The sequence below is a fragment of the Pogona vitticeps genome, chromosome 1 (assembly GCF_051106095.1).
Source record: "Pogona vitticeps strain Pit_001003342236 chromosome 1, PviZW2.1, whole genome shotgun sequence".
Classification (NCBI taxonomy): Eukaryota; Metazoa; Chordata; class Lepidosauria; order Squamata; family Agamidae; genus Pogona; species Pogona vitticeps.
This window is the reverse complement of record NC_135783.1, coordinates 346,801,411-346,821,821: the sequence shown is the minus strand read 5'-3', so window position 1 is coordinate 346,821,821 and position 20,411 is coordinate 346,801,411. Positions and strand designations below refer to the sequence as shown.

Genomic DNA, 20,411 nt, shown 5'->3' with positions numbered 1-20,411 from the left:
GCCAGAAACCTAAACCACTGAGCTATCCAGCAGTTCTATGGCATCTCCACCCCCCCACCCACCCCACCCACCCCGTAAGATGTCCTCTTTTTCCTACTGCCTTTGGCTTTTCCTAACATTATTGTCTTTTTCTGTAAGTCTTCTCTTATGGAATTTTCAAATTACCATTGCCTCTTGCCTCTCAACATCCCACTTGTTTATCTTTCTGGTGAGTCCCTGATATTCATAAATTTCTCCTTAAGACTGCCAAGGAATGTTCTTTTTTCCTGTCAGCGTTGTTTAGCTTCCACAGCCGTACAGAGCAATCATGTGGTGGACGATCCTGGTCTTGGTCTCCTTTTCTTTAAGGCTCTTATCTAGTTTCTTCAGGCTTTGCTTCAAGTTTCAGTTTTCTTCTGGTTTTTTTGCTGCGGGATTTGTTTGGACTGATGGTTGAGCAAACACATAGAAAATATGTAAGAATTTCCATTTCTTCATGGTCAACATTCGCATTATGTAATTGTTCTCCAGTTGTTGTTGTTGTTGTTTTTCACTTTTTGATGTTCCACAAGCTGGCTGGATAACTCAGCGAGTTAGGTATCTGGCTATGGAGCCAGAGGTTGGGAGTTCGATTCTCCGTTGTGCCTTCTTGAGGAGAAAAACAGCTTGCTGAGCCTTCGGCAAACTCCTGGGTCATGCCCAGAAGAAGGGAATGGTAAACCATTTCTGAATATTCCCAGCAATGACTTGACAGCACACGATTATTTATCATTAATGTTCCACAAAATTATACAGGATCACTATATATAACTGAAACAGGCTTACTGTGAAAAGGTGGAGGGGGCAGGACTCTACATATGTTTCCTCACCTCCTTTTCCCAGGTATTCTGAAGGATCCTCTCAGGCTGAATTTCCAGGTGGCCTTAACTTACCTTTGTCAAGAAGCAGCTTTTTGCAAAATTTTGCAAAAAGTGCACTTTACCTTTACAATTTGTACGGGAGATTCTTAGTCTGGAGTCCCTCAACCTGGTGCCCTTCCAGGTGGATTTGGCTGCACCTCCCATCACCCCCAGCCCAAATGTGATGAATTCTTGACAAAAGACTGGTCTGAACGTCTTAAGAATACTGCCGAATTTTCCCTCTTGGAAGGAGTAAATAATTAAATTTTGAAACTGAGAACAGCAAATGCAAAAGCTCAGGCATGAAAGCTTCTGCAAGCATCTGGCACCACCTTGTGGTTACTTCTAGAGATTGCTTTGAATGGATTCTGTAGAAAGGGAGAGCTTTAAAAAGTTGTTGGGGGGCTGTTGTTGTTGTTGTTACTTTCTGTCAATAGAACTTTAAAGGTACATGGGGTATTTAAGGACTGGTTTCACCAGTTCCAGGGACGTGGTGGCGCTGTGGGCTAAACTGCAGAAGCCTGTGCTGCAGGGTCAGAAGACCAGCAGTCGTAAGATCGAATCCATGAGACGGAGTGAGCTCCCGTCACTTTGTCCCAGCTCCTTGCCAATCTAGCAGTTCGAAAGCATGTAAATGCGAGTAGATAAATAGGTACCATCTCGGTGGGAAGGTAAAACGGCGCTCCCTAGTCACGCTGGCCACGTGACCACGGAAAATTGTCTTCGGACAGGCACTGGCTCTACAGCTTGAAAAGCGGGATGAGCATCGCCCCCTAGACTCAGACACGGCTGGACTAAAAATGTCCAGAGGAACCTTTACCTTTACCTTCACCAGTTCCACTTTCCCAGTGAGTTTCCATGGCTGAGTGGGGATTTGAACCCTGGTCTCCGTTACACCAGTTCCTTGCTCCCTCAGCCTCTCTTTCACACTTGACTCCTGTTTGTTTGCTCGTTCGTTCATTCGTTTATATACCACCCATCTGGTGGCAAGCAGTTACTCTGGGCCGTTCACAACCAAAGAACTCTCCCAACGATGGTTGTTGTGGATTTTTTTGGGCTCTTTGGCCATGTTCTGAAGGTTGTTCACGGCCAAAGAGCCCGAAAAACCCAAAACAACCATCAGATCCCAGCCGTGAAAGCCTTCGAGAATACATTAAACTCTCCCAACCCCAACCAAAATGAAAGATATACTTCAAATGAAAAAGAAAAGGGGGGGGACAGCTAAATACCTGTAGATCACGGATTTAAACATCATGGGTCAACCAAAGAAAACCTACTGCAGAGGGAAGTTATTCTCAGAAGCCTCTTTAAAGAGCTCTGTGTTTACAAACTTTCAAAAAGTTAAAAAGAAAGGGTCCTGGCGTACCTCCACAGGCAGAAAACCTCACGGAAAGTTGGGCCTTCCCCATGGGGGAGGAGAAAACTGGTGGCCTCAGGCAGCCAACGTTGGGAGGCGGCTTCACGACACTAGAGGAGTGGCACGGTCTACCAGGTTTCCAGCTTGCCCTCCACCCGGCTGCGTTTACATAGGCTAAGGGCAGCATTCCTCCATCCCCGGTATGAAACCTGGATCAAAACTGGCTTTTGTATATCCAATGGAAATGTAAGGGTTGGAAATCATAGAATCATAGAAACGTGAAGTTGGAAGGGACCTACAAGACCATCAAGTCCAAACCTCCTGCCCAAGGCAGAAACTAATTTGAGCTACCTATTTGAACTAAATAAGATTCCCATTAGGCAACATGGCCTTCTGTGCCCTCCCAGTTGTGGCATGGGGGAGGCCCATGAAGTGCTGACACTGGCTTTATTTCACCACTCGGCTTTTTACCGAAACTTTGGGCCAATGGAGTTGTGGAGGTCTGGTGTGGGTTTTTTTTATGATGTATGCATTCTGGATTCTTTTTCATTGTTTTAAATTGTTTACGGTTATTTTACTGCCTGAGATCTTTTGGACAGAAATATTTAAATACACCAATCAATCAATCAATCAATCAGTCAATCATCTTTTCAGTTTCTGTGCCTGGAATCATAGGATCATGGGCCAGTCTCCCAGTCCAGCAATTTCTCACTTGCTAGAGATCGCCCTGGATCGGTGCACCTGGAACTTGTGAAAACCCCTACGCTCAGTTGATGTAAAGCAATAACTGCCCATGTGTGTCGAAAAACAACAACAACTGGGTACACAAACAAATACGCACTTCCAGACAGGGTTTTTGGCCCTTGAGTTGGAAGTGACTCACCACATGACCATTTAGTCCAACTGCTGCCTGTGACAGGAATTCACAGTTAGCATCTCCCTGATGGATGTCCATCCAGCCCATTTCGGCATTTGGAATTGTTAGCATTAAGGTACCACCCATAACACGATGCTTCCTCCACCGACACCAGAGGCCTTTGGCCCCGAGCTTTTTTGCTCAAATCTGAGCAAACCGCAGGACTCGCATGTGGTCCGAACAACCCCTTTACCGATATGGTGCTAATGGGCGTATTCTTCTGCTCTTCAACAGGAGGACTACAATCAACTCAGACCCCTTTCTTACCCCAACACAGATGTGTTTTTGATCTGTTTCTCTGTGGTCAACCCTGCCTCGTACCACAACGTCCAGGAGGAATGGGTGCCGGAGTTGAAAGGCTCCATGCCTCATGTGCCCTACGTTCTGATCGGAACACAGGTAACTGCATGGCTAACTGTGGACCAGACGCCACAGGGAAGCTGATGAACATCAGAGGTATCGGGAAAGCAGAAGCCCCTAAGCAAGGCTATGAGAAGAGAAGCATCAGAAGCTGAATGCAACATGAATATTGTAGCTGTAACTTGATAATCTAATGTTATGACAGTTGCAATAATCCTACTGGGTAAAGTCCCAAGGCAGGGCCTTTTCCCTCACAAGCACCCCCACTTCTCAAATTCCATCTCCTGGTTGGTTCGCTGAAGATCACCCTTGTTTTCTTTCAGCACTGCATTTACCCATTGGTTTTATATTATGTTGGAACAGGTACTAGGAATTTGAGCCTGTTCGCCCTGACTGGACTGTACTACTGCACAGAATGGGGTGTGAAATACGCATTGTTTCACACCTCAACAATGAGAGGCAGTGAGCTTTGGGCTTAAGCGTCACATAGCTATCACTGTGAACAAAACTTTACTTGCACTTCTGCATTACCTTCTAGATTGACCTTCGAGATGATCCCAAAACCTTGGCTCGCTTACTCTACATGAAGGAGAAGCCCCTGACTTACGAACATGGCATCAAACTGGCAAAAGAGGTAGCGTTTCCATTCAATTCATTGGTTCAAAGCGTGCTCCTTATATACCCGCCCCATAGCACTTAAAGCACTCTGTGGGCGGTTTATAAGTTAATGATGCAGGCTACCCATTGTCTCCCTTCCACCCTGACTCCAGCAAGCTGGGTACTCATTTTACCTACATCGAAAGGATAGAAGGCTGAGTCATCTCTGAGCTGGCTACCTGGGATTGAACCCAGGTTGTGAGCAGAGTTTTGGCTGCAGTACTGCAGTTTAACCTCTGCACCACAAGGCTTTTTTATGGTTCACTTGTTAGCTGGGGCAGATGTGTGCCAACGGCCCTAAATCCACAGAGGGACCATACTTGGAAAACTGTATACAGTGCATCTTTAAATATATATAGACAGGCCCCCCCCACACTTTTCTAACCCAAAAATTAAGTAAACTTAGCTTTGAGTATTCAGCCTCTGGGCTCAGAACGCTCAGACATTACGAGTCCCTATTGCATCTGAGCCTACAGGCTCCACCTCCAACAAGATGTGTTCCAATTGGTTTGTTCAGCATCAGCTGACATCAGTTCCATAAGGCTCATGATTAGAGGAAGCTAAGTCTCCTGACTGTAGGAAGCCTGTTTACAGAGGCAAGGTACAGTGGAGTCTCAACCTACGGACTTAATCCGTATTGGAATGGTGTCCGTAGCTTGAAAAGTCCGTAGGTTGAAAATGCATTCCCCATAGGAATGCATTGAAAACCCATTAATCTGTTCCAGCCCAAGAAAAAAATACCCCCCCCCCCAAATAAAGATAAAAATAAAACACTGCAGCAGAGAAGCCGGGCAGCAGGGGAGAAAGGCAGGAGCCGATCTGGTCTTTGTCCCCCACCGCACAGCTTCCCCGCTGCTGAAACCACCATCGGGCGCAGCACTTTGGGAGAAGCCTCACGGTGGGGGACAAAGACCAGTTCGGCTCCTGCCTTTCTCCCCCGCCGCTCGGCTCCCTTCCTCTTCCAAACCGTTGGGGCGAAAGAGCTAAAGAAGCAGCCTCTTCGCCACCAACTGTTTGAATTTCCCGCCCTTTTCCCCTGCCTTTTTCGTCCGTATGTCAAAGCTCCAGCTGCAAGTCGATCCAAAATTTTGTGGCTGGAGCTGTACGTAGGTCAAAAAGTCCGTAAGTCAGGCCATTCGTAGGTCGAGACTCCACTGTACAGGTCGTTTTGTTCTCTCCTCAGCTCTTAGCTTACTTCTGTGTAAAAGACGCCCCTCAATTTTTAGTGTAATGATTTTAGGGGAAAGTAGAGTCATATACATGGAAAAAATCGGTAAACTGTAAACTGTAGAGTAGATTTGTTGAATCTAGATGGGCGGGGTAAAAGCAATAAATAAATAAATAAATAAATAAATAAATAAATAAATAAATAAATAAATAAATAAATAAATAAATAAATAAATAAATAAATAAATAAATAAATAAATAAATAAATAAATAAATAAATAAATAAATAAATAAAAGAGGCACAGAAAAGACCAAGCAAGAGAATCAAGATAATTCCTCTGTAAGAAAGGATTACCTTGTTTCAAGCTGGTTAGCTTAAAAAGATGATCATGTCAGAGGTGTGTAGAATTATGTGTAGTGTGGAAAAATAAATAGCAACAGGTTCTTCCCAAACTCTTATAAAAGCAGATGCTGAGGTCATCTTCTGAATGTTTGAGAGATCCAGGAGAGATCAAAAGGGATTTCTTCTTCGCCCAGCACAGAATTAAGCAGTGGAACTCACTGCCACAGGACATGATGATGTCTACCCATTTGAACGGCTTCAAAAGGGATAAGGTATATCGATGGAGGTTCGGGTCATCAGAAGCTACTAGTCTGAAAAGCCTTGTATCACACAATGTATCATGTATTAGGCCAATGTGTTTCAGTAGCTGAAGGCTGTGCCCTGTAAAATAAGACACCTTGTCCTTAATTTGGTCCGGCAGGGAAGTTCCGAAATTGAACCTTATTTTGTTTCCTTCCAGCCCCAGAGGGGGATTTCAGATCAGGCTGGTGGAACCCCTCCTCCGTCTTCCGGCCACCCATGGTAATAAGCCATATGGGTATAGAGCAAAATATCCAAACATTCCAAGCAAATTTGCCGCCCAGAGTAGACCTTTGGTCAAGATGGGTGAGGGTAGAAGTCCAATAAAATAAAAAAATGTGGGGAATCCTGATAGCTGTTTCAAAAAAACAGTCAAATTATTTTTTGTAAGACCAGTCACCTTCGGTGTGTGTTGTGTTCACAGGCAGGGGAATAATTTGTGGACCTGTCTCTTCCGGGAGTCATCCAGTTCCCAGATGCACCCGGAGAAAACATTTTGTACTGCGATATTGCTATCATAACACTGCAGCATGATAGATTGCTTACTTAATTACAAAAGGTTTCGAGAGAACTGAAAGGTTCTACCCCCAATCCGCCCCCCATGATAGGAAGGAAACCCATAATTGTGTCTAGCCACATGTAATTAATTGAAGGTTGGCAAATTCATGCCAATTGTGACTTGGCACTAGAGATGGGCGTGAACCACTGGTTCGTGCCAGTTTCGTCCTTTGGACAAACACCTGTTTGGCGGTTACTAGCCAGCCCTCCTCCAAAGGCGCCAACTCAGACTTCCCTGCCCCGGCTCCTCCAAATGCTGCTTCTGAGCGAGTGCCCACTGGAAGAGGCAGGGCTGGGAAGCGTCCAAGATCTGTGTGTCCAAAGGAGAACCCGGGACGAACCAACAAACCAGAAGTTCGCGCCCATCTCTGCTTGGCACTGTGGGTGCTGTAATCTGAAAGAGAGACTTTGCCAAGCTCTGCTTTTGAATTGCTCTTCACCTGGGAAACCATCCCTGGACAAGGGTCTTGCCTTCATCTCCTACTGATGAGCTTGCCATGGGCTTCCATTCAGCCAGGCTGGGTTTCATGGGAAGCCGCAGTGCTGTTCCCATCCTTCCCGTCGTTCTCATCTACGCCTCTTTGTCTCTCTTGTTCAAGATTGGAGCCCAGTGCTACTTGGAGTGTTCAGCCTTGACCCAGAAGGGCTTGAAGGCCGTCTTCGACGAGGCCATCCTCACCATCTTCAGCCCCAAGAAAAAGGAGAAGCCCTGTTCTACCTGCTGTCGTTCCTGTACTGTCGTATGACGACACCTCGTAGAAAACTGTGCTGATGTTTGGTCAAAGCATTCCCGCCCTGCCTTTCCCACCCATGTTAGAGAGACCCATGTCTCCTACAAAGGAGACCTTTTTTGGTGTTGTTGAAGTTCTGCAGCCATGCTAAGCAAGAACCACGTGGCCTTTTCGGGTCTTCTCCGAACCCACTGCAGAGCTGCTTATTCCGTCAGGCATGCCCACGTTGGTGGCACCGTTCCCCCTGTGCATCAGCTCAGAAAGGAAAGGATCTTCTCCAGCCAGGATCTGTGATGGGCCAGAAGGAAGGAAGGAAGGAGCCCAAGATCCTGGCCCTGCAATACCTCTGGGAGAAACTGGATTCATCATCATTTGTGCCTTCAGGAAGAAATGAATTGATCTGTTCCAATACCACTATGCAATAATAACTCAGGCTTCCACCAGCTGAACGACATAAACAGGGCTTTAGGACTTGGCTGTCATAAGGCAGAGGTGAAGACAGAGGTTAAAATGTTATGTTTTTTGGACTACAATTCCCATATTCCCAGCCAAACCAACTTGGATTGGACCAAGATGTCTGGCTTAAGTTGTCTCTTTACCTAAGCAGCTTAATGATCTTGAGAAGTGGAAAGTTTCCCTGCTGCTTGCCTGCGGAAGGCAAGGGAGAGGAAGTTTTGCATTTCTTTTTAATAACTGCTAATGCATCAGCGAAGCTTCGGTCCCTGATACGCTGTGTCAGTGAGCAACAATTAGAAACAAATGGCAAGTTCTCTCTTCTTTCCCCTCCATGGGAGAGTGGAAAGGAAGCTTTTCATTTCTCAAGATGGTTAAGCAGCTTAGGCAAAACACAGAGAAGGAGACAGAAGGAGGATTTCTTGGTTTTTTTCCCCTTCTTTCTCTTTAAAGGAAAGAAGGTTGGTCTGGATTGTGCTAAACAGGATTTCTGGAAGTGCCGTGCGATCCATCTTTGCATACGGATGCGGATACTGCATCTCACAGTGACCCTGATTAACATGATCTAGACCAATACAGGCCGAGATAATCGGGCCATCTAGTCACTCCCTTGTTTTTGGAAAACTTTTGTGTTTGTTTTTTTTTCCTGGCAGGGCAGGGCACAGAGAACACGTGCGCTTATTTTACTTCTGCCCTTCCTTGATATGTGGAGCATATTCCAACAAGAAGACATTGGTCTGTGTTGACATTTTACCTTTCCACAGGCAGGTTTTGTTACGGAATGAAACACAGAATCGCCTAGTTTTGCCTTTGCGAAGCTGTGAAAAGAGTTTGGAGCACAAACTCTGTTGTTTTCCCCCGAAAAGGACACCGGATTTAAAAATACCATGCTACACCCAAACTCGCACACTCACACACTCCTCTTCCTCCTCCTTCCTCCCTTCTCTAGAGAAGCTTTGGTTCAAACCGTAATGCTGGTTTTTGACAGCAGGATTTCCACAAGGGCCATTGCTCTTGTTACTAAAGCAGGATTGGCTCCCCAGCAACTTTTGAAGGTCCAATAATAAGAAAGAGGATTAGGTCTCACTTAATGATACTTTTTTTTCTGATCAGACTTCTTCTAACTGTACAGCAACACACCATAGGGTAAAATGTCTGATGGTTTCTAAGGCTTGTTATCAAAAAAAAATTATTAGGTGTGAGGAAGTCCAGTAGTAATTATTGATGTTGACCCTAATAGGGTTTTCTATATATGTGGGATGGTCAAGAGTGGCTTACCCTTGCTTCCACATACAGTGGTGCCTCGCTAGACGATGATAATCCATTCCACTGAAATCACTGTTTAGCGAAATCATTGTCTAGCAAAAAGCATTTCCCCTTTGGAATGCATTGAAACCTGTTTAATGTGTTCCAATGGGGAAGAATCGTCGTTGTCTAGTGAAGATCAGCCATAGGAAAGCTGTTTTGCGAACTGCCAATCAGCTATTTAAATCGCTGTCTTGTGAAGCTTAGGTCCCAAAAACACCCATTTTGCGAGCACGGAGGCAGCTGTCAAAATTGTCATCTAGCGAAAATCGGTTTGCGAAGCAGGGACCAAACGTTGTCCAGCAAAATTCCCCCATAGGAATCACTGTTTTGCGAATCGCTATAGCGATCGCAAAAAGTCAATGTCTAGCGAAAAAACTGTCATGCAGGGTAACTGTCTAGCAAGGCACCACTGTATTTCTCTCCCAGTAAGTTGCAAAACCAAGCAGGGACTCAAACTCAGGTTTCCCGAGTGTCTTCAACACTCTATCCACTACCCCACACTGGCTTTGGGTTCTCAACTTACCATCTCTTTCATAAAAGCAAAGACAAAAGCAAAGTGTGCTGCTTACATACAGCCACACAGCATTTAATGCATTCTCTGAGCAGTTTACAATTTAATGATGCAGGCTACACTTTGCCTCTTACCTACGAGCTGGGTAGTCAGTTTGCTGACCACGGAAGAATGGAAGGCTGAGTCAGACTTGAGCTAGAAACCTGAGCCTGTCGGGATCAAACTCAGGTCATGAACAGAATCTTGACTGCAGTGCTGGAGTTTAACCACTGCGCCACAATAAGCATCATAAGCATAACTTACTCCTAGTGAGCTTCATTAAACTATACAGTGTATTACTGGCAGGCAGGCGATAGCTTGTGCAAATCAAGGATCTTCCCATTTCTGCCCCATCCACACCATTACCCAGAACCTGGGAAGAAAAGGTGGGCAGAAAGGTGGTGTTTTCTGTGTTTGCTCATTCAAGGGCAAGAAAGACAGAACAGCTATGATTTTTCTTAAGGAGCTCCTTTAAGTTGTGAAAGTTATCCGATGACCAAAGCACACATAATGTTACATGTCTTGCATTTAACGTTCCTATATTCTGTGATTGGTTATTGAAGGTAAACGTGGGCCTAGTTTGCAACTCTGATCACTGAGATGCATGCCTGTGCATGTAGCAACAGGCTAATGGTAGGGGATATGCAATCTCCTTAAGGTCTGAACTAATCTAAACTAGACAAGATGTCATTTACAGTTAGAAAATTGTTGTTATTCCTGCAGAAATGTAATCCTACAAAACAGTTGTGCTTGCACAATCAGACATGTAAAGGAAGCCTGCACTTACATCCCAACAGTCAGTGATGAGGCAAAAGCAAATTAATGTCCTGTTGGTGAAGCTGCTGCAACCTCATGCCAGGATAAGCAAATGTCTTTTGCCAGTGAAGGTAGCTCTGCTTCTAACCAGGTGCTACCTGGATTGTACAGTCTTGAGTATCGGTAAGAGTGAACAAACAAAAAGCGACATCAACGAAGGCACCAGAACTGGGGGGTTGGGGACCTGACATTGGGCTTCCTGAGGTGGTGCAGTCTCTTTCAAATGCCAGCTGATGCCAGCTAGCCATCACATCCTAATGTGGGCATCATGATGGATGTGACATGATGGAAGCTCCAGTATCCATCCTAGCCAGATGTAAGCACATCCCGTGGAACATACCGTATTTTTCACTCCATAAGACACACCTGACTATAAGACTCACCTAATTTTAGAGGGAGGAAAACAGGAAAAAAAACTTCTGTCATGCCTGGCTGTCTGGGCAGCGCTGCGGCATCTCCCCCGTGACCTGGGTGGCAGCAGGAACCATAGCCCAAGTAGTAATCGTGGGCTCCCCGCTCTCGTTTATCATTACCTGGTTTTCCCCATGACCTTATTTGTGGGGGAGTGCAGAAGAGACACCTCAGCCAGTCCCTGACGGGCGTCCTGAGAGACAGAAGAGTGAAAGAGAGAGAGAGAGGAGGGAGGCGGGAAGGGGAGAGGAAGGAAGGGGGAAGTGTAAAGAGGAGGAGCCACTGTTGCTGTGTGAGCGAAGGAAGGGCTGGCAGAGCGAAAAGCAAAGCGAGGGCGAGAAGAAAGCTGAGACGAATGAACAGAAGAGAGAAAAGCTATGGAGGGGAGGAGGAGGAGGAGAAGGACCTTGTTGCTTCCCCCATTTTGAGTCTCCCCTCACATTGTATTCCGCTGGTGGCGGTGGTGGCAGTGCGGGGCTGCGGCAGGCGCCCCTCTGACAATCAGGTCTCAGCCTAGTGAGGGGGATGCGGAGAGACAAGAGAAACCCTGAGCGGGGGGGTCAACAGAAGAAGAGGAGTACAGCGGCATGGGCTTTGGGGAGGTCTGCACCATTTTTACAGTATTCACTCCATAAGATGCACACATTCCCCCCCCCAACAATTTTTTTGGGAGGGGAAGTGTGTCTTATGGAGCGAAAAATACGGTATCTAGTAGGAAACAGAAACCCAGGTGATGGTTGTCATTCCAGGGCACACCCAGCTAGGAAGCCCCCAGAAAATATCCACCACCAACCAAATGACTTCCTATTGTTGTTGCAGATGTCTTATTCCCAAAAGTGTTTATGAATTGTGTTGTTGAAACATGTATCCATAAGAGCAGTCTTTCAAAGTATCTGTGGCATTTTTGTACACACAGGTACACGCACATATATTTATCTCTTATGTCTATTCTTATACATTTGTGGTGCAAGAATGTATGAGCTGCCAAAAAGGGCTCATCATGCTTTGGTGGGGTGGCGTAAAGAAGGATAATGGAAGGCTTACTTTACTTTGGTCTAGACTTTTATTGTCCCTTCTGGATAGCTCAGTGATTTGGGTATCTGGCTGCAGAGCCAGAGGTTCAGAGTTCGATTCCCCAATGTACTTCCCTGAAAGCCCACCTGGGTGGCCTTGGGCAAGTGGCACAGTCCCAGGGCACCCCCCAAAAGAAGGGAATGGCAAACCACATCTGAGTATTCTCTGCCTAAAAAACCCAGAAAAGGGTCACAATAGGTCTGAATTGACTAGACAGCACATGATACGTAATTATTCGACAGTGTAGACAAGGATGAAAGGGATGTGGTGGCGCTGCGGGTTAAACTGCAGAAGCCTCTGCGCTGCAAGGTCAGAAGACTAGCCATTGCAAGATTGAATCCACACAACGGAGGGAGCTCCCATTGCTTGTCCCAGCTCCTGCCAACCTAGCAGTTCGAAAGCATGTAAATGCGAGTAGATAAATAGGTACCACCTCAGTGGAAAGGTCATGGCGTTCCATGTCTAGTCGCACTGGGCACGTGACCACGGAAACTGTCTTCGGACAAACGCTGGCTCTACGGCTTGGAGACGGGGATGAGCACCGCCCCCTAGAGTCGGACACGACTGGACTAAATGTCAAGGGGAACCTTTACCTAGACAAGGATGGGTGAAATGAGGTCACTGGGCCACATACATCTACCCCATTCCCATCCCCTACATATAGTAATGGGTTGTGTGTTGTTGTTGTTTTCAACCTGCCCCTTGTTCCCTCTGGGAAGTATCCCCATTCTCCAAAATGTAACTTTGAAGGAAACAAGCCACTAAAGCATGTGAGATGAATTTTAGAAAACCACTTATTTAAAACAAAACAACCAGAGGCAGTGGGCAGGGAGGGGGGTCTAGATTCTTCCCTCTAGTCCCAGATGGGTATGAGGTGGATGTGTCCCTAAGAACTCAAGAGGTTGTCTCCCTGCCCTGTGAAGAGGCTGTGTCAGAGATCACACCGACAGACATTGTTGAAATGTTGCTCCACGGACTCTACCAGCTAAGAATTCTGGGACCAGAAATCCAGCAACATCCAGAGGACCACACTTGGCTCACACTGGCTCTACCTCAAGAATGAGATTTCATGTTGAAGGGGAAGAGATGTACACCTTCCTACCCCCACCAGCCCACCCAAGGCCAAACTGTATTTCCAGCCAGGACTATCTAAACCCATGGCCGGGGTCTTAGGCGATCAAGTTTTTCAGCGCCTCTCTGGCTAAGATCTTTCGCCCCACAACAGATGACAGACTGACACTGAGGGGCCCCTAGTCCCCGTGGGGCCATCAATAATACTGCCCAGCTTCCCGCCAATTCCTCTATTCCAGCAAGCCATGGAAAGATTATTAGCAGAACACCCTCCTTAAGAAAATAATAACAAATAAAAATATAACCATGCCTTCCCTGCCACCACAAAGCAGCCCGAGAACGAGAGTGAGCTGGTCTTGCGTTACCACCCACCAGCAGCCCCAGTGGAAAAGTTATCTGAGTCCAGTGGCCTTAAACCTTTTGCTAGGGGGCTACTTTTCCATTTCATTAAGACCACCAGATTGTGTCTCAGTCACTGGCTTAGTTGTGGGGTGAGGGATGAACACCCTCAGTAATTTGGGGTGTGATAAATTCTTCCTCCCGAAACTCTTTGTCCAGGAGATCGCCCTCTTTGGTTCATTTCTACGTTTTTACAGTCATGTGCCTGCAAAATTCATTCAGGTAGTTCCCAAGATTACATCAAATGTTGTTGATTTCCTGTGAAAGGTAATGGGAAGCATGAAGAACTGGACTTTGGAGGTGGGATTTGGATTTAGACTGAAGGCAAAATGGACAAGGTTGGTTTGAGCAATGTTTCCCTCATGGCCAGATCCTTCTGGGTGCTGAGACCTTCAGGTATAAGAACAGTGGAGTGGTCTCTGTCTGTGGTTACCCATTCCCAGTTCCCTCGGCCTTTCTTCCTATTACTTCTTTTCTATGTCACTGACCATTTATACATTATCAGTACCATCACCATCGGACTCTTGAGAGTCCCCTGGACGGCAAAGAGAACAAACCTATCCATTCTGAAGGAAATCAACCCTGAGTGCTCACTGGAAAGACAGATCCTGAAGCTGGGGCTCCAATACTTTGACCATCTCATGAGAAGAGAAGACTCCCTGGAAAAGACCCCGATGTTGGGAAAGTGTGAAGGCAAAAGGAGAAGGGGACAACAGAGGACGAGATGGCTGGACAGTGTCATCGAAGCAACCAACATGACTTTGACCTAACTCCGGGAGGCAGTGGAAGACAGGAGGGCCTGGCGTGCTCTGGTCCATGGGGTCGCAAAGAGTTTGACATGACTTAACAACTAAACAACAACCACCACCATCACCATGATCACAATGACCACAGACCATCTTCGTTTCTGTCCTCTGAACCTATTTGACTTCATCTGTCATTCATAAAAAATAGCGCACAGGACTGGGCTTACAGAAATTAGAATCGGAAATCTCTCCACCCTGGCTTTTTATGGCTTTGTATTTATTTTTTACATTATTTGGGGGTTGGGTAGGGGATTGGGTTCTTTGGTTATGTTCACATTGTAAACCACCCAGAATAATAGTTTGCCACTAGATGGGTGTGACATAAAATATATACTGTAGAGACAGACAGACATGAACCTACAATGGTGCCCCGCATAGCGAGCGCCCCATTTAATGACAAATCCGCATAGCGATGCGTTTTCTGCGATCGCAAAAGCGATTGCATAACGATGTTCTCAATGGCTAAAAATCGCATTGCGATGATCGGTAAGCGTTTTGCTTACCGATCTTCTCATTGCGATGTTTTAAAAACAGCTGATCGGCGGTTCCAAAATGGCCACCAGGTAAACAAAATGGCCGCCCGCAGCGTTTTCGCACGGTTTCCTCGCATACCGGACAGCAAAAATGGTGGCCGTATGGAGGATTTCCGCATAGCGGTGAGTTTTTCCCCATAGGAACGCATTAAACGTATTTTAGTGCATTCCTATGGGGTTTTTAGTCCCGCATAGCGACGAATCCGGATAGCGACAATTTTTTTCAAAATGGATTATCGTCACTTTGCAGGGCACCACTGTAATGGTAATTAGAGGTGTGAAGGTTTATGTTTTTGGACCACAAATCCTATGGGGGATTCTGGGAGTTGTAGTCCAAAAACACAAAACTGCACGTCCTCTCATTGGAATTCCTGCTTCCCAGGGACGGGAATTTATGTCTCCTCACAGACGTTTAAGAAAGTTGCTTTTTATAAGTAGTTTGCTACAACTGGAGTTCAAAACATTCTAAGCCATGAATTAAAGTTATGATTTTTTTAAAAAAGTAACTCTTTACATTCCTGTTTCTCAAAAGTAATTCAAATGGATCCATTTTAGTCCGTTGTTGTTTTCAATTATAGATCTACAGTATAAAAACCCCTCTTCTTGCACCTTTCTTTATTCATTTTATTTATTTAGAATATTTTTATCCCGCCTTTCTCAAGGTGGTCCCATGACATGTGCCACCTTGTCACCACAAAACCTAGAGCACAGATGGAGGCAACAGAATAAGACACAGTACATGCCAGCCCTCAAACTATGTCATATTTGAATGACCCTTGACAGCGGGCATGCACCACTGGAAAATAAAAAACACCGCTTTGCATAACATTTACACATGTCATTTACAATACTGTAAACGTGCCATTAGTGATCCTTGCTATAATTCATGAAGGAGTGCAATGCATCTTACCATGGTGAAAGAGAGGATGAGTAAGAGATGTTTGTGTCTGATCTATTTGATGTGTTGGTGTGACTGCTTGATGGACCACTTCAAGGCGTTTCCTCTTCCTCTCTCTGGCTCATTCTCTACAAACCAAGCGTCGGCTGGGCGGTCCTTCAAACAGAGAAGGCCTTCAAGAAAGGACTGTCCTGAATAATTTGGTCTCTTGATAATGAGATCTCACTGTATCTAATATTGTTTGAAGGGTAGATTTTATTTCATTCCAAAATTGTCCTTGTTGTGTCATTCAGTTTCAGCTGCCCAAATGGCTATAAACAGATATTCAAAGTTTCCGGATTCATTTCAAAAAGTCTGCTTTGGCTAAATAGGCCTGAACCAAATTTGAACCCTCAAAATACCAGGGTAGGGTACAATATTTGTATCCGCGGCCTGATGGCCTTAAAGGTCCACTTTAGGGTTAATTTTCCAGCCAGGCTCAAAGAAAGTCAAAAGGAGATAACAGCAGAGTGTTCAAGGTCACCGCTCCTGGGCTCCATGCCAAGGATTTCAGGTAGTCAAAGCAGAGTCCAGATTTATCAAGTATAACTCACAGGAAAATTTCCTCAAGCTTCACAACGCAAACTATAATATTCTTAAAGTGTATTTTTAAAAATTATTTCCTTTCCACCAGCTATCCCTCTCACCAGATCTTTTGCCGCTTTATAGTTTCTGAGATGAGATAGCAAATTTTTTTCCATATATAGGAATTATTTCCTCCAGGGGTATAAGCAATTAGTTGTAAAAATCTCACCCGGTAAACAACGATGTGAGAAAGCTGATATTCTTGCTTCTTTTAGCCGGCTGCTGATGACTTGCAAGCGAGCCTAGGCTGCTTGTTTCTGCCAGTTGGCTGATTAGTTAGTTTCCTGGATCAAACGGGGGTGGCCGCCGCCCCCCCCGTGATCAATAGGCTTCCCCTCCAGGGTGGTTCCGACACCCTATGGTGTCCCAAACAAGGTCAGAATTGCTGTCTCGTCGCGACGTCAAGCCGGAAGTCCTGTCCTGAATAATTTGGTCTCTTGATACTGAGATCTCACTGTATCTAATATTGTTTGAAGGGTAGATTTTATTTCATTCCAGAATTGTCCTTGTTGTGCCATTCTGTTTCAGCTGCCCAAATGGCTATAAACAGATATTCAAAGTTTCCAGAGTCATTTCAAAAAGTCCGCTTTGGCTAAATAGGCCTGAGCCAAATTTGAACCCTCAAAATACCAGGGTAGGGTACAATATTTGTATCCACGGCCTGATGGCCTTAAAGGTCCACATCAGAGGAACTATAGTCCGCAAGCAACAGGGAACAACAAAGAAGGAAATGGGAGTATCTCAGATGATGTATGCCAATCAAAGCAGCAGCAGCTGGAGGAAGTTAATCTAAGAGAAACATCAGTCTTGGACCAGAGGAGAGTACCAGGGGAAGACAAAGGGAAAAAAACAGCAAAATTAACCCAAAAAAGCCTGGAAGACTTATTGAAGATAGACCAAGTACATAAAGAGTTAGTGGACATAAATCAGATCTACAAAATGGTTTCAGAGGACATGAAAGATGACAGAATGCTTAGAGACACAGAGATATTAAATGAGAAAAGGGAAATTAGAGAGGGAATTACCTAGAAAGATGAAAAAAGGGAAAACAAGGAAGGGCCCCTTAATATTGAAAACATGTTTATATTTAACATCTGGAACTGTAAAAGGGTATATTCTGTATACTGTATTAAAAAGGAGAACTAAACTGAAATAAGGGAGCCCTAATCAGGGTAAAGATGTAATATGGTGGTTTTGTATTTTAGGTAAACTAAACTAGATATAAAGCTGGGTCATGGATCTGGAACCACTTTCAATAAGAATGTTATTAGAAGACCACTGGAAAATAAAAAACACCGCTTTGCATAACATTTACACATGTCATTTACAATACTGTAAACGTGCCATTAGTGATCCTTGCTATAATTCATGAAGGAGTGCAATGCATCTCACCATGGTGAAAGAGAGGATGAGTAAGAGATGTTTGTGTCTGATCTATTTGATGTGTCGGTGTGACTGCTTGATGGACCACTTCAAGGCGTTTCCTCTTCCTCTCTCTGGCTCATTCTCTACAAACCAAGCGTCGGCTGGGCGGTCCTTCAAACAGAGAAGGCCTTCAAGAAAGGACTGTCCTCTGACAACCCCCTAAGTTCATGAAGATGACAGCTCTCTGTGAACAAAGAATGCAGTCGGCCCTCCTGACCAATACATTATCTGGAGCATTCATCTCAGAGTTTGACAGATTTGCTTTTTCAGACGGCTTGCTATTGTTCTGTGTCATCCAACTGCTGCCAGCTTATGGTGACCCTGGGAATGAGTGGCCTCCAGAACGCCCTGTCCTCCACTCCCCTGCTCAGCTTTGGTAAACTCAAGGTCGTGGCTTCCTTGAGGGAGTCAATCCCTCTCATAGCTGGTCTTCCTCTTTTCCTACTGCCTTCAGCCCTTCCCAGCATAAGACTGAAGAGGAGACTCCCCGGTATCTGTCTGAGAAGGTTACCCATTCCCAGTTCCCTCGGCTTTTCTTCCTATGATTTCTTTTCTATGTCACTGACCATTTATACATTATCAGTACCATCACCATCAGACACTTGAGAGTCCCCTGGACTGCAAAAAGAACAAACCTATCCATTCTGAAGGAAATCAACCCTGAGTCTTCTCTGGAAGGACAGATCCTGAAGCTGAGGCTCCAATACTTTGACCATCTCATGAGAAGAGAAGACTCCCTGGAAAAGCCCCCGATGTTGGGAAAGTGTGAAGGCAAGAGGAGAAGGGAGACGACAGAGGACGAGGTGGTTGGACAGTGTCACCGAAGATGCCGACATGAATTTGACCCAACTCTGGAAGGCAGAGGAGGACAGGAGGGCCTGGCGTGCTCTGGTCCATGGGGTCACAAAGAGGCGGACATGACTTAATGACTAAACAACAACAAAAGCATAAGACTATGATTTCCTTTTGGCTGGAGATTGAGAGGCGCTGGAGTGCACAAAGTAATTTTTCCAAGTTCTAATTCACATCTGATACAAAGGAGGTTTTAAAGTACTAGTTTGGTCTATTATCCTTTTCCACCACCTGTTATGGGTGTGATCTACGAAGAACAGGTGTGACATGGAGAAACAGCAGCACCTTGCCCCAGAATTCTAGGGGGAAGCAACCCACCGACTGTGCTCCCAAGCCACCCTCACATAGCAGTGGTCCTCTCTGAGTTTATTCAATGTGCTTGCTGTTTCATGACACGTTGTCCAGAGTTTTTTTTTTAAATCTCTCTTCCTTCAGGAAAGTTGGCAGAGGCACCCTTAGATCTTGTGCTGCCTTTTCAGCTAAAATAGACTTGGCACATACTGCAACTTGGCCAGAAGGCTCCTGTGTATTTTCTTCACTCATATAAAGCAAGGAATTGTGCTTATGCATGTAATGCCAGCAGTGCTGCAAAACATTAGCCCATAGATTATATTAAGCAATTTAAAGCTTTCTGATGGATAGAGGGTAGCCTGAATTCATCTCGCAGCAAATTCTTTCAGGTACGTATTGTGCACGTTGATCTGGAGGTAAGCCACGTACCATCCAATGGATGCTGACTCCAAGACAAATGTGCACAGGGTTGTATCTTAACAGTGCAAGCCTATCAGAGTTAGGAAACATTGCATCTCTGAAATGCAACTTGAAACTTGCTGGCTAGGGGATTCTGGGAACTGCAGTTCAGAAGAGTAACATGTTCAAGCACTGAATACTGCACATGTCCACTCAGAAGTAATTGACACCATCCAGGGAGGAGAAACAGCTATTTCTGAAGTAGAGGTGACCATGAATTTAAAAATAAATTACAACAATTGTCCAAAATTGCGAATTTGTCAATTTGTACAAGTATTCATCTGCAGCAATGCCCCCCAGTGAATGCAAATCAACACATTTTAGCTATTTTTAATTCATTGGGCTAACCCTAACCACCACCCCCAGCACCTGGAGACAGTAGAATCACAGAGAAGCTTCCCCTGACTCTACAATCCAACCCAAGTTTGGTGAAGACTGAATTTTGGATATCCAAGTCATGCACCCAAAAAAGGGGGGATCAGGAATGTCCCCTCTCCTGGCTTCTAGAGACACCAGAATCACAAAGCGGCTTCCCCCAATACTCCTCTACAGTCCCTCCAAGTCTGGTGAAGACAGAGTTTTCCCCAGGTCAGCTAATAAAGGGGATTTTGCCTGGGAGACCCACCCAGTCTGATGTCTGCGCATACGTACATTTCTGCGCTAATCGATGGCAAACAGAAACCATCCATCCAAGAAGTTCTTGCTGCAGAAAGGAATTTCATGCTTGTAACAAACTAAGTTCCTTGAGAAGCCTGCAACTCTGGCACTCTCATTGGCCTCAATGAAGGCTGGGCCTGATCGGTGCAGCTCAGTGCCTGCCAGCCTTCAACATTGGGGGTGTGTGTGTTTGTTTTTGGTATTTTGAAGGGTGCACAGTTGCAGCCTCCCCTGACATGGGCAAGAGCTATTGTCCATGCTCGTAGTGGACAAAGCTTTGATTTAAGAAAGTGCATAGTACATAAAGCACTCTCTGGGCAGCTTACAATCTAATTATTCAGGCTACACATTGCTTCCACCCCTTAAGCTGGGTTCTTAATTTACTAACCTCAGAAGCATGGAAGGCCGAGTGAACATCAAGTCGGCAACCTGGGTTTGAACCCTGGTCTTGAGCAGAGTTTTGGCTGCAGTACTGCAGTTCAACAGCTGCACTCTAAGGCTCCTTATCCTCTCTTAA

The 20,411-nt window shown here is 45.3% G+C and overlaps 1 protein-coding gene across 1 annotated transcript in view; it reads left to right on the top strand.

The window, feature by feature from the left end:
- RHOJ (ras homolog family member J) overlaps positions 1-11,694 on the top strand; it is a 68,370-nt gene extending 56,676 nt beyond the window's left edge. The window contains exons 3-5 of the mRNA XM_020809806.3: positions 3,386-3,550; positions 4,050-4,145; positions 7,136-11,694. Of these exons, the coding sequence (XP_020665465.3) occupies positions 3,386-3,550; positions 4,050-4,145; positions 7,136-7,282 (408 nt within the window). The 3' untranslated portion in view covers positions 7,283-11,694. The remainder of the gene's footprint in view (positions 1-3,385; positions 3,551-4,049; positions 4,146-7,135) is intronic.
- The last annotated feature ends 8,717 nt before the right edge of the window (positions 11,695-20,411 follow it).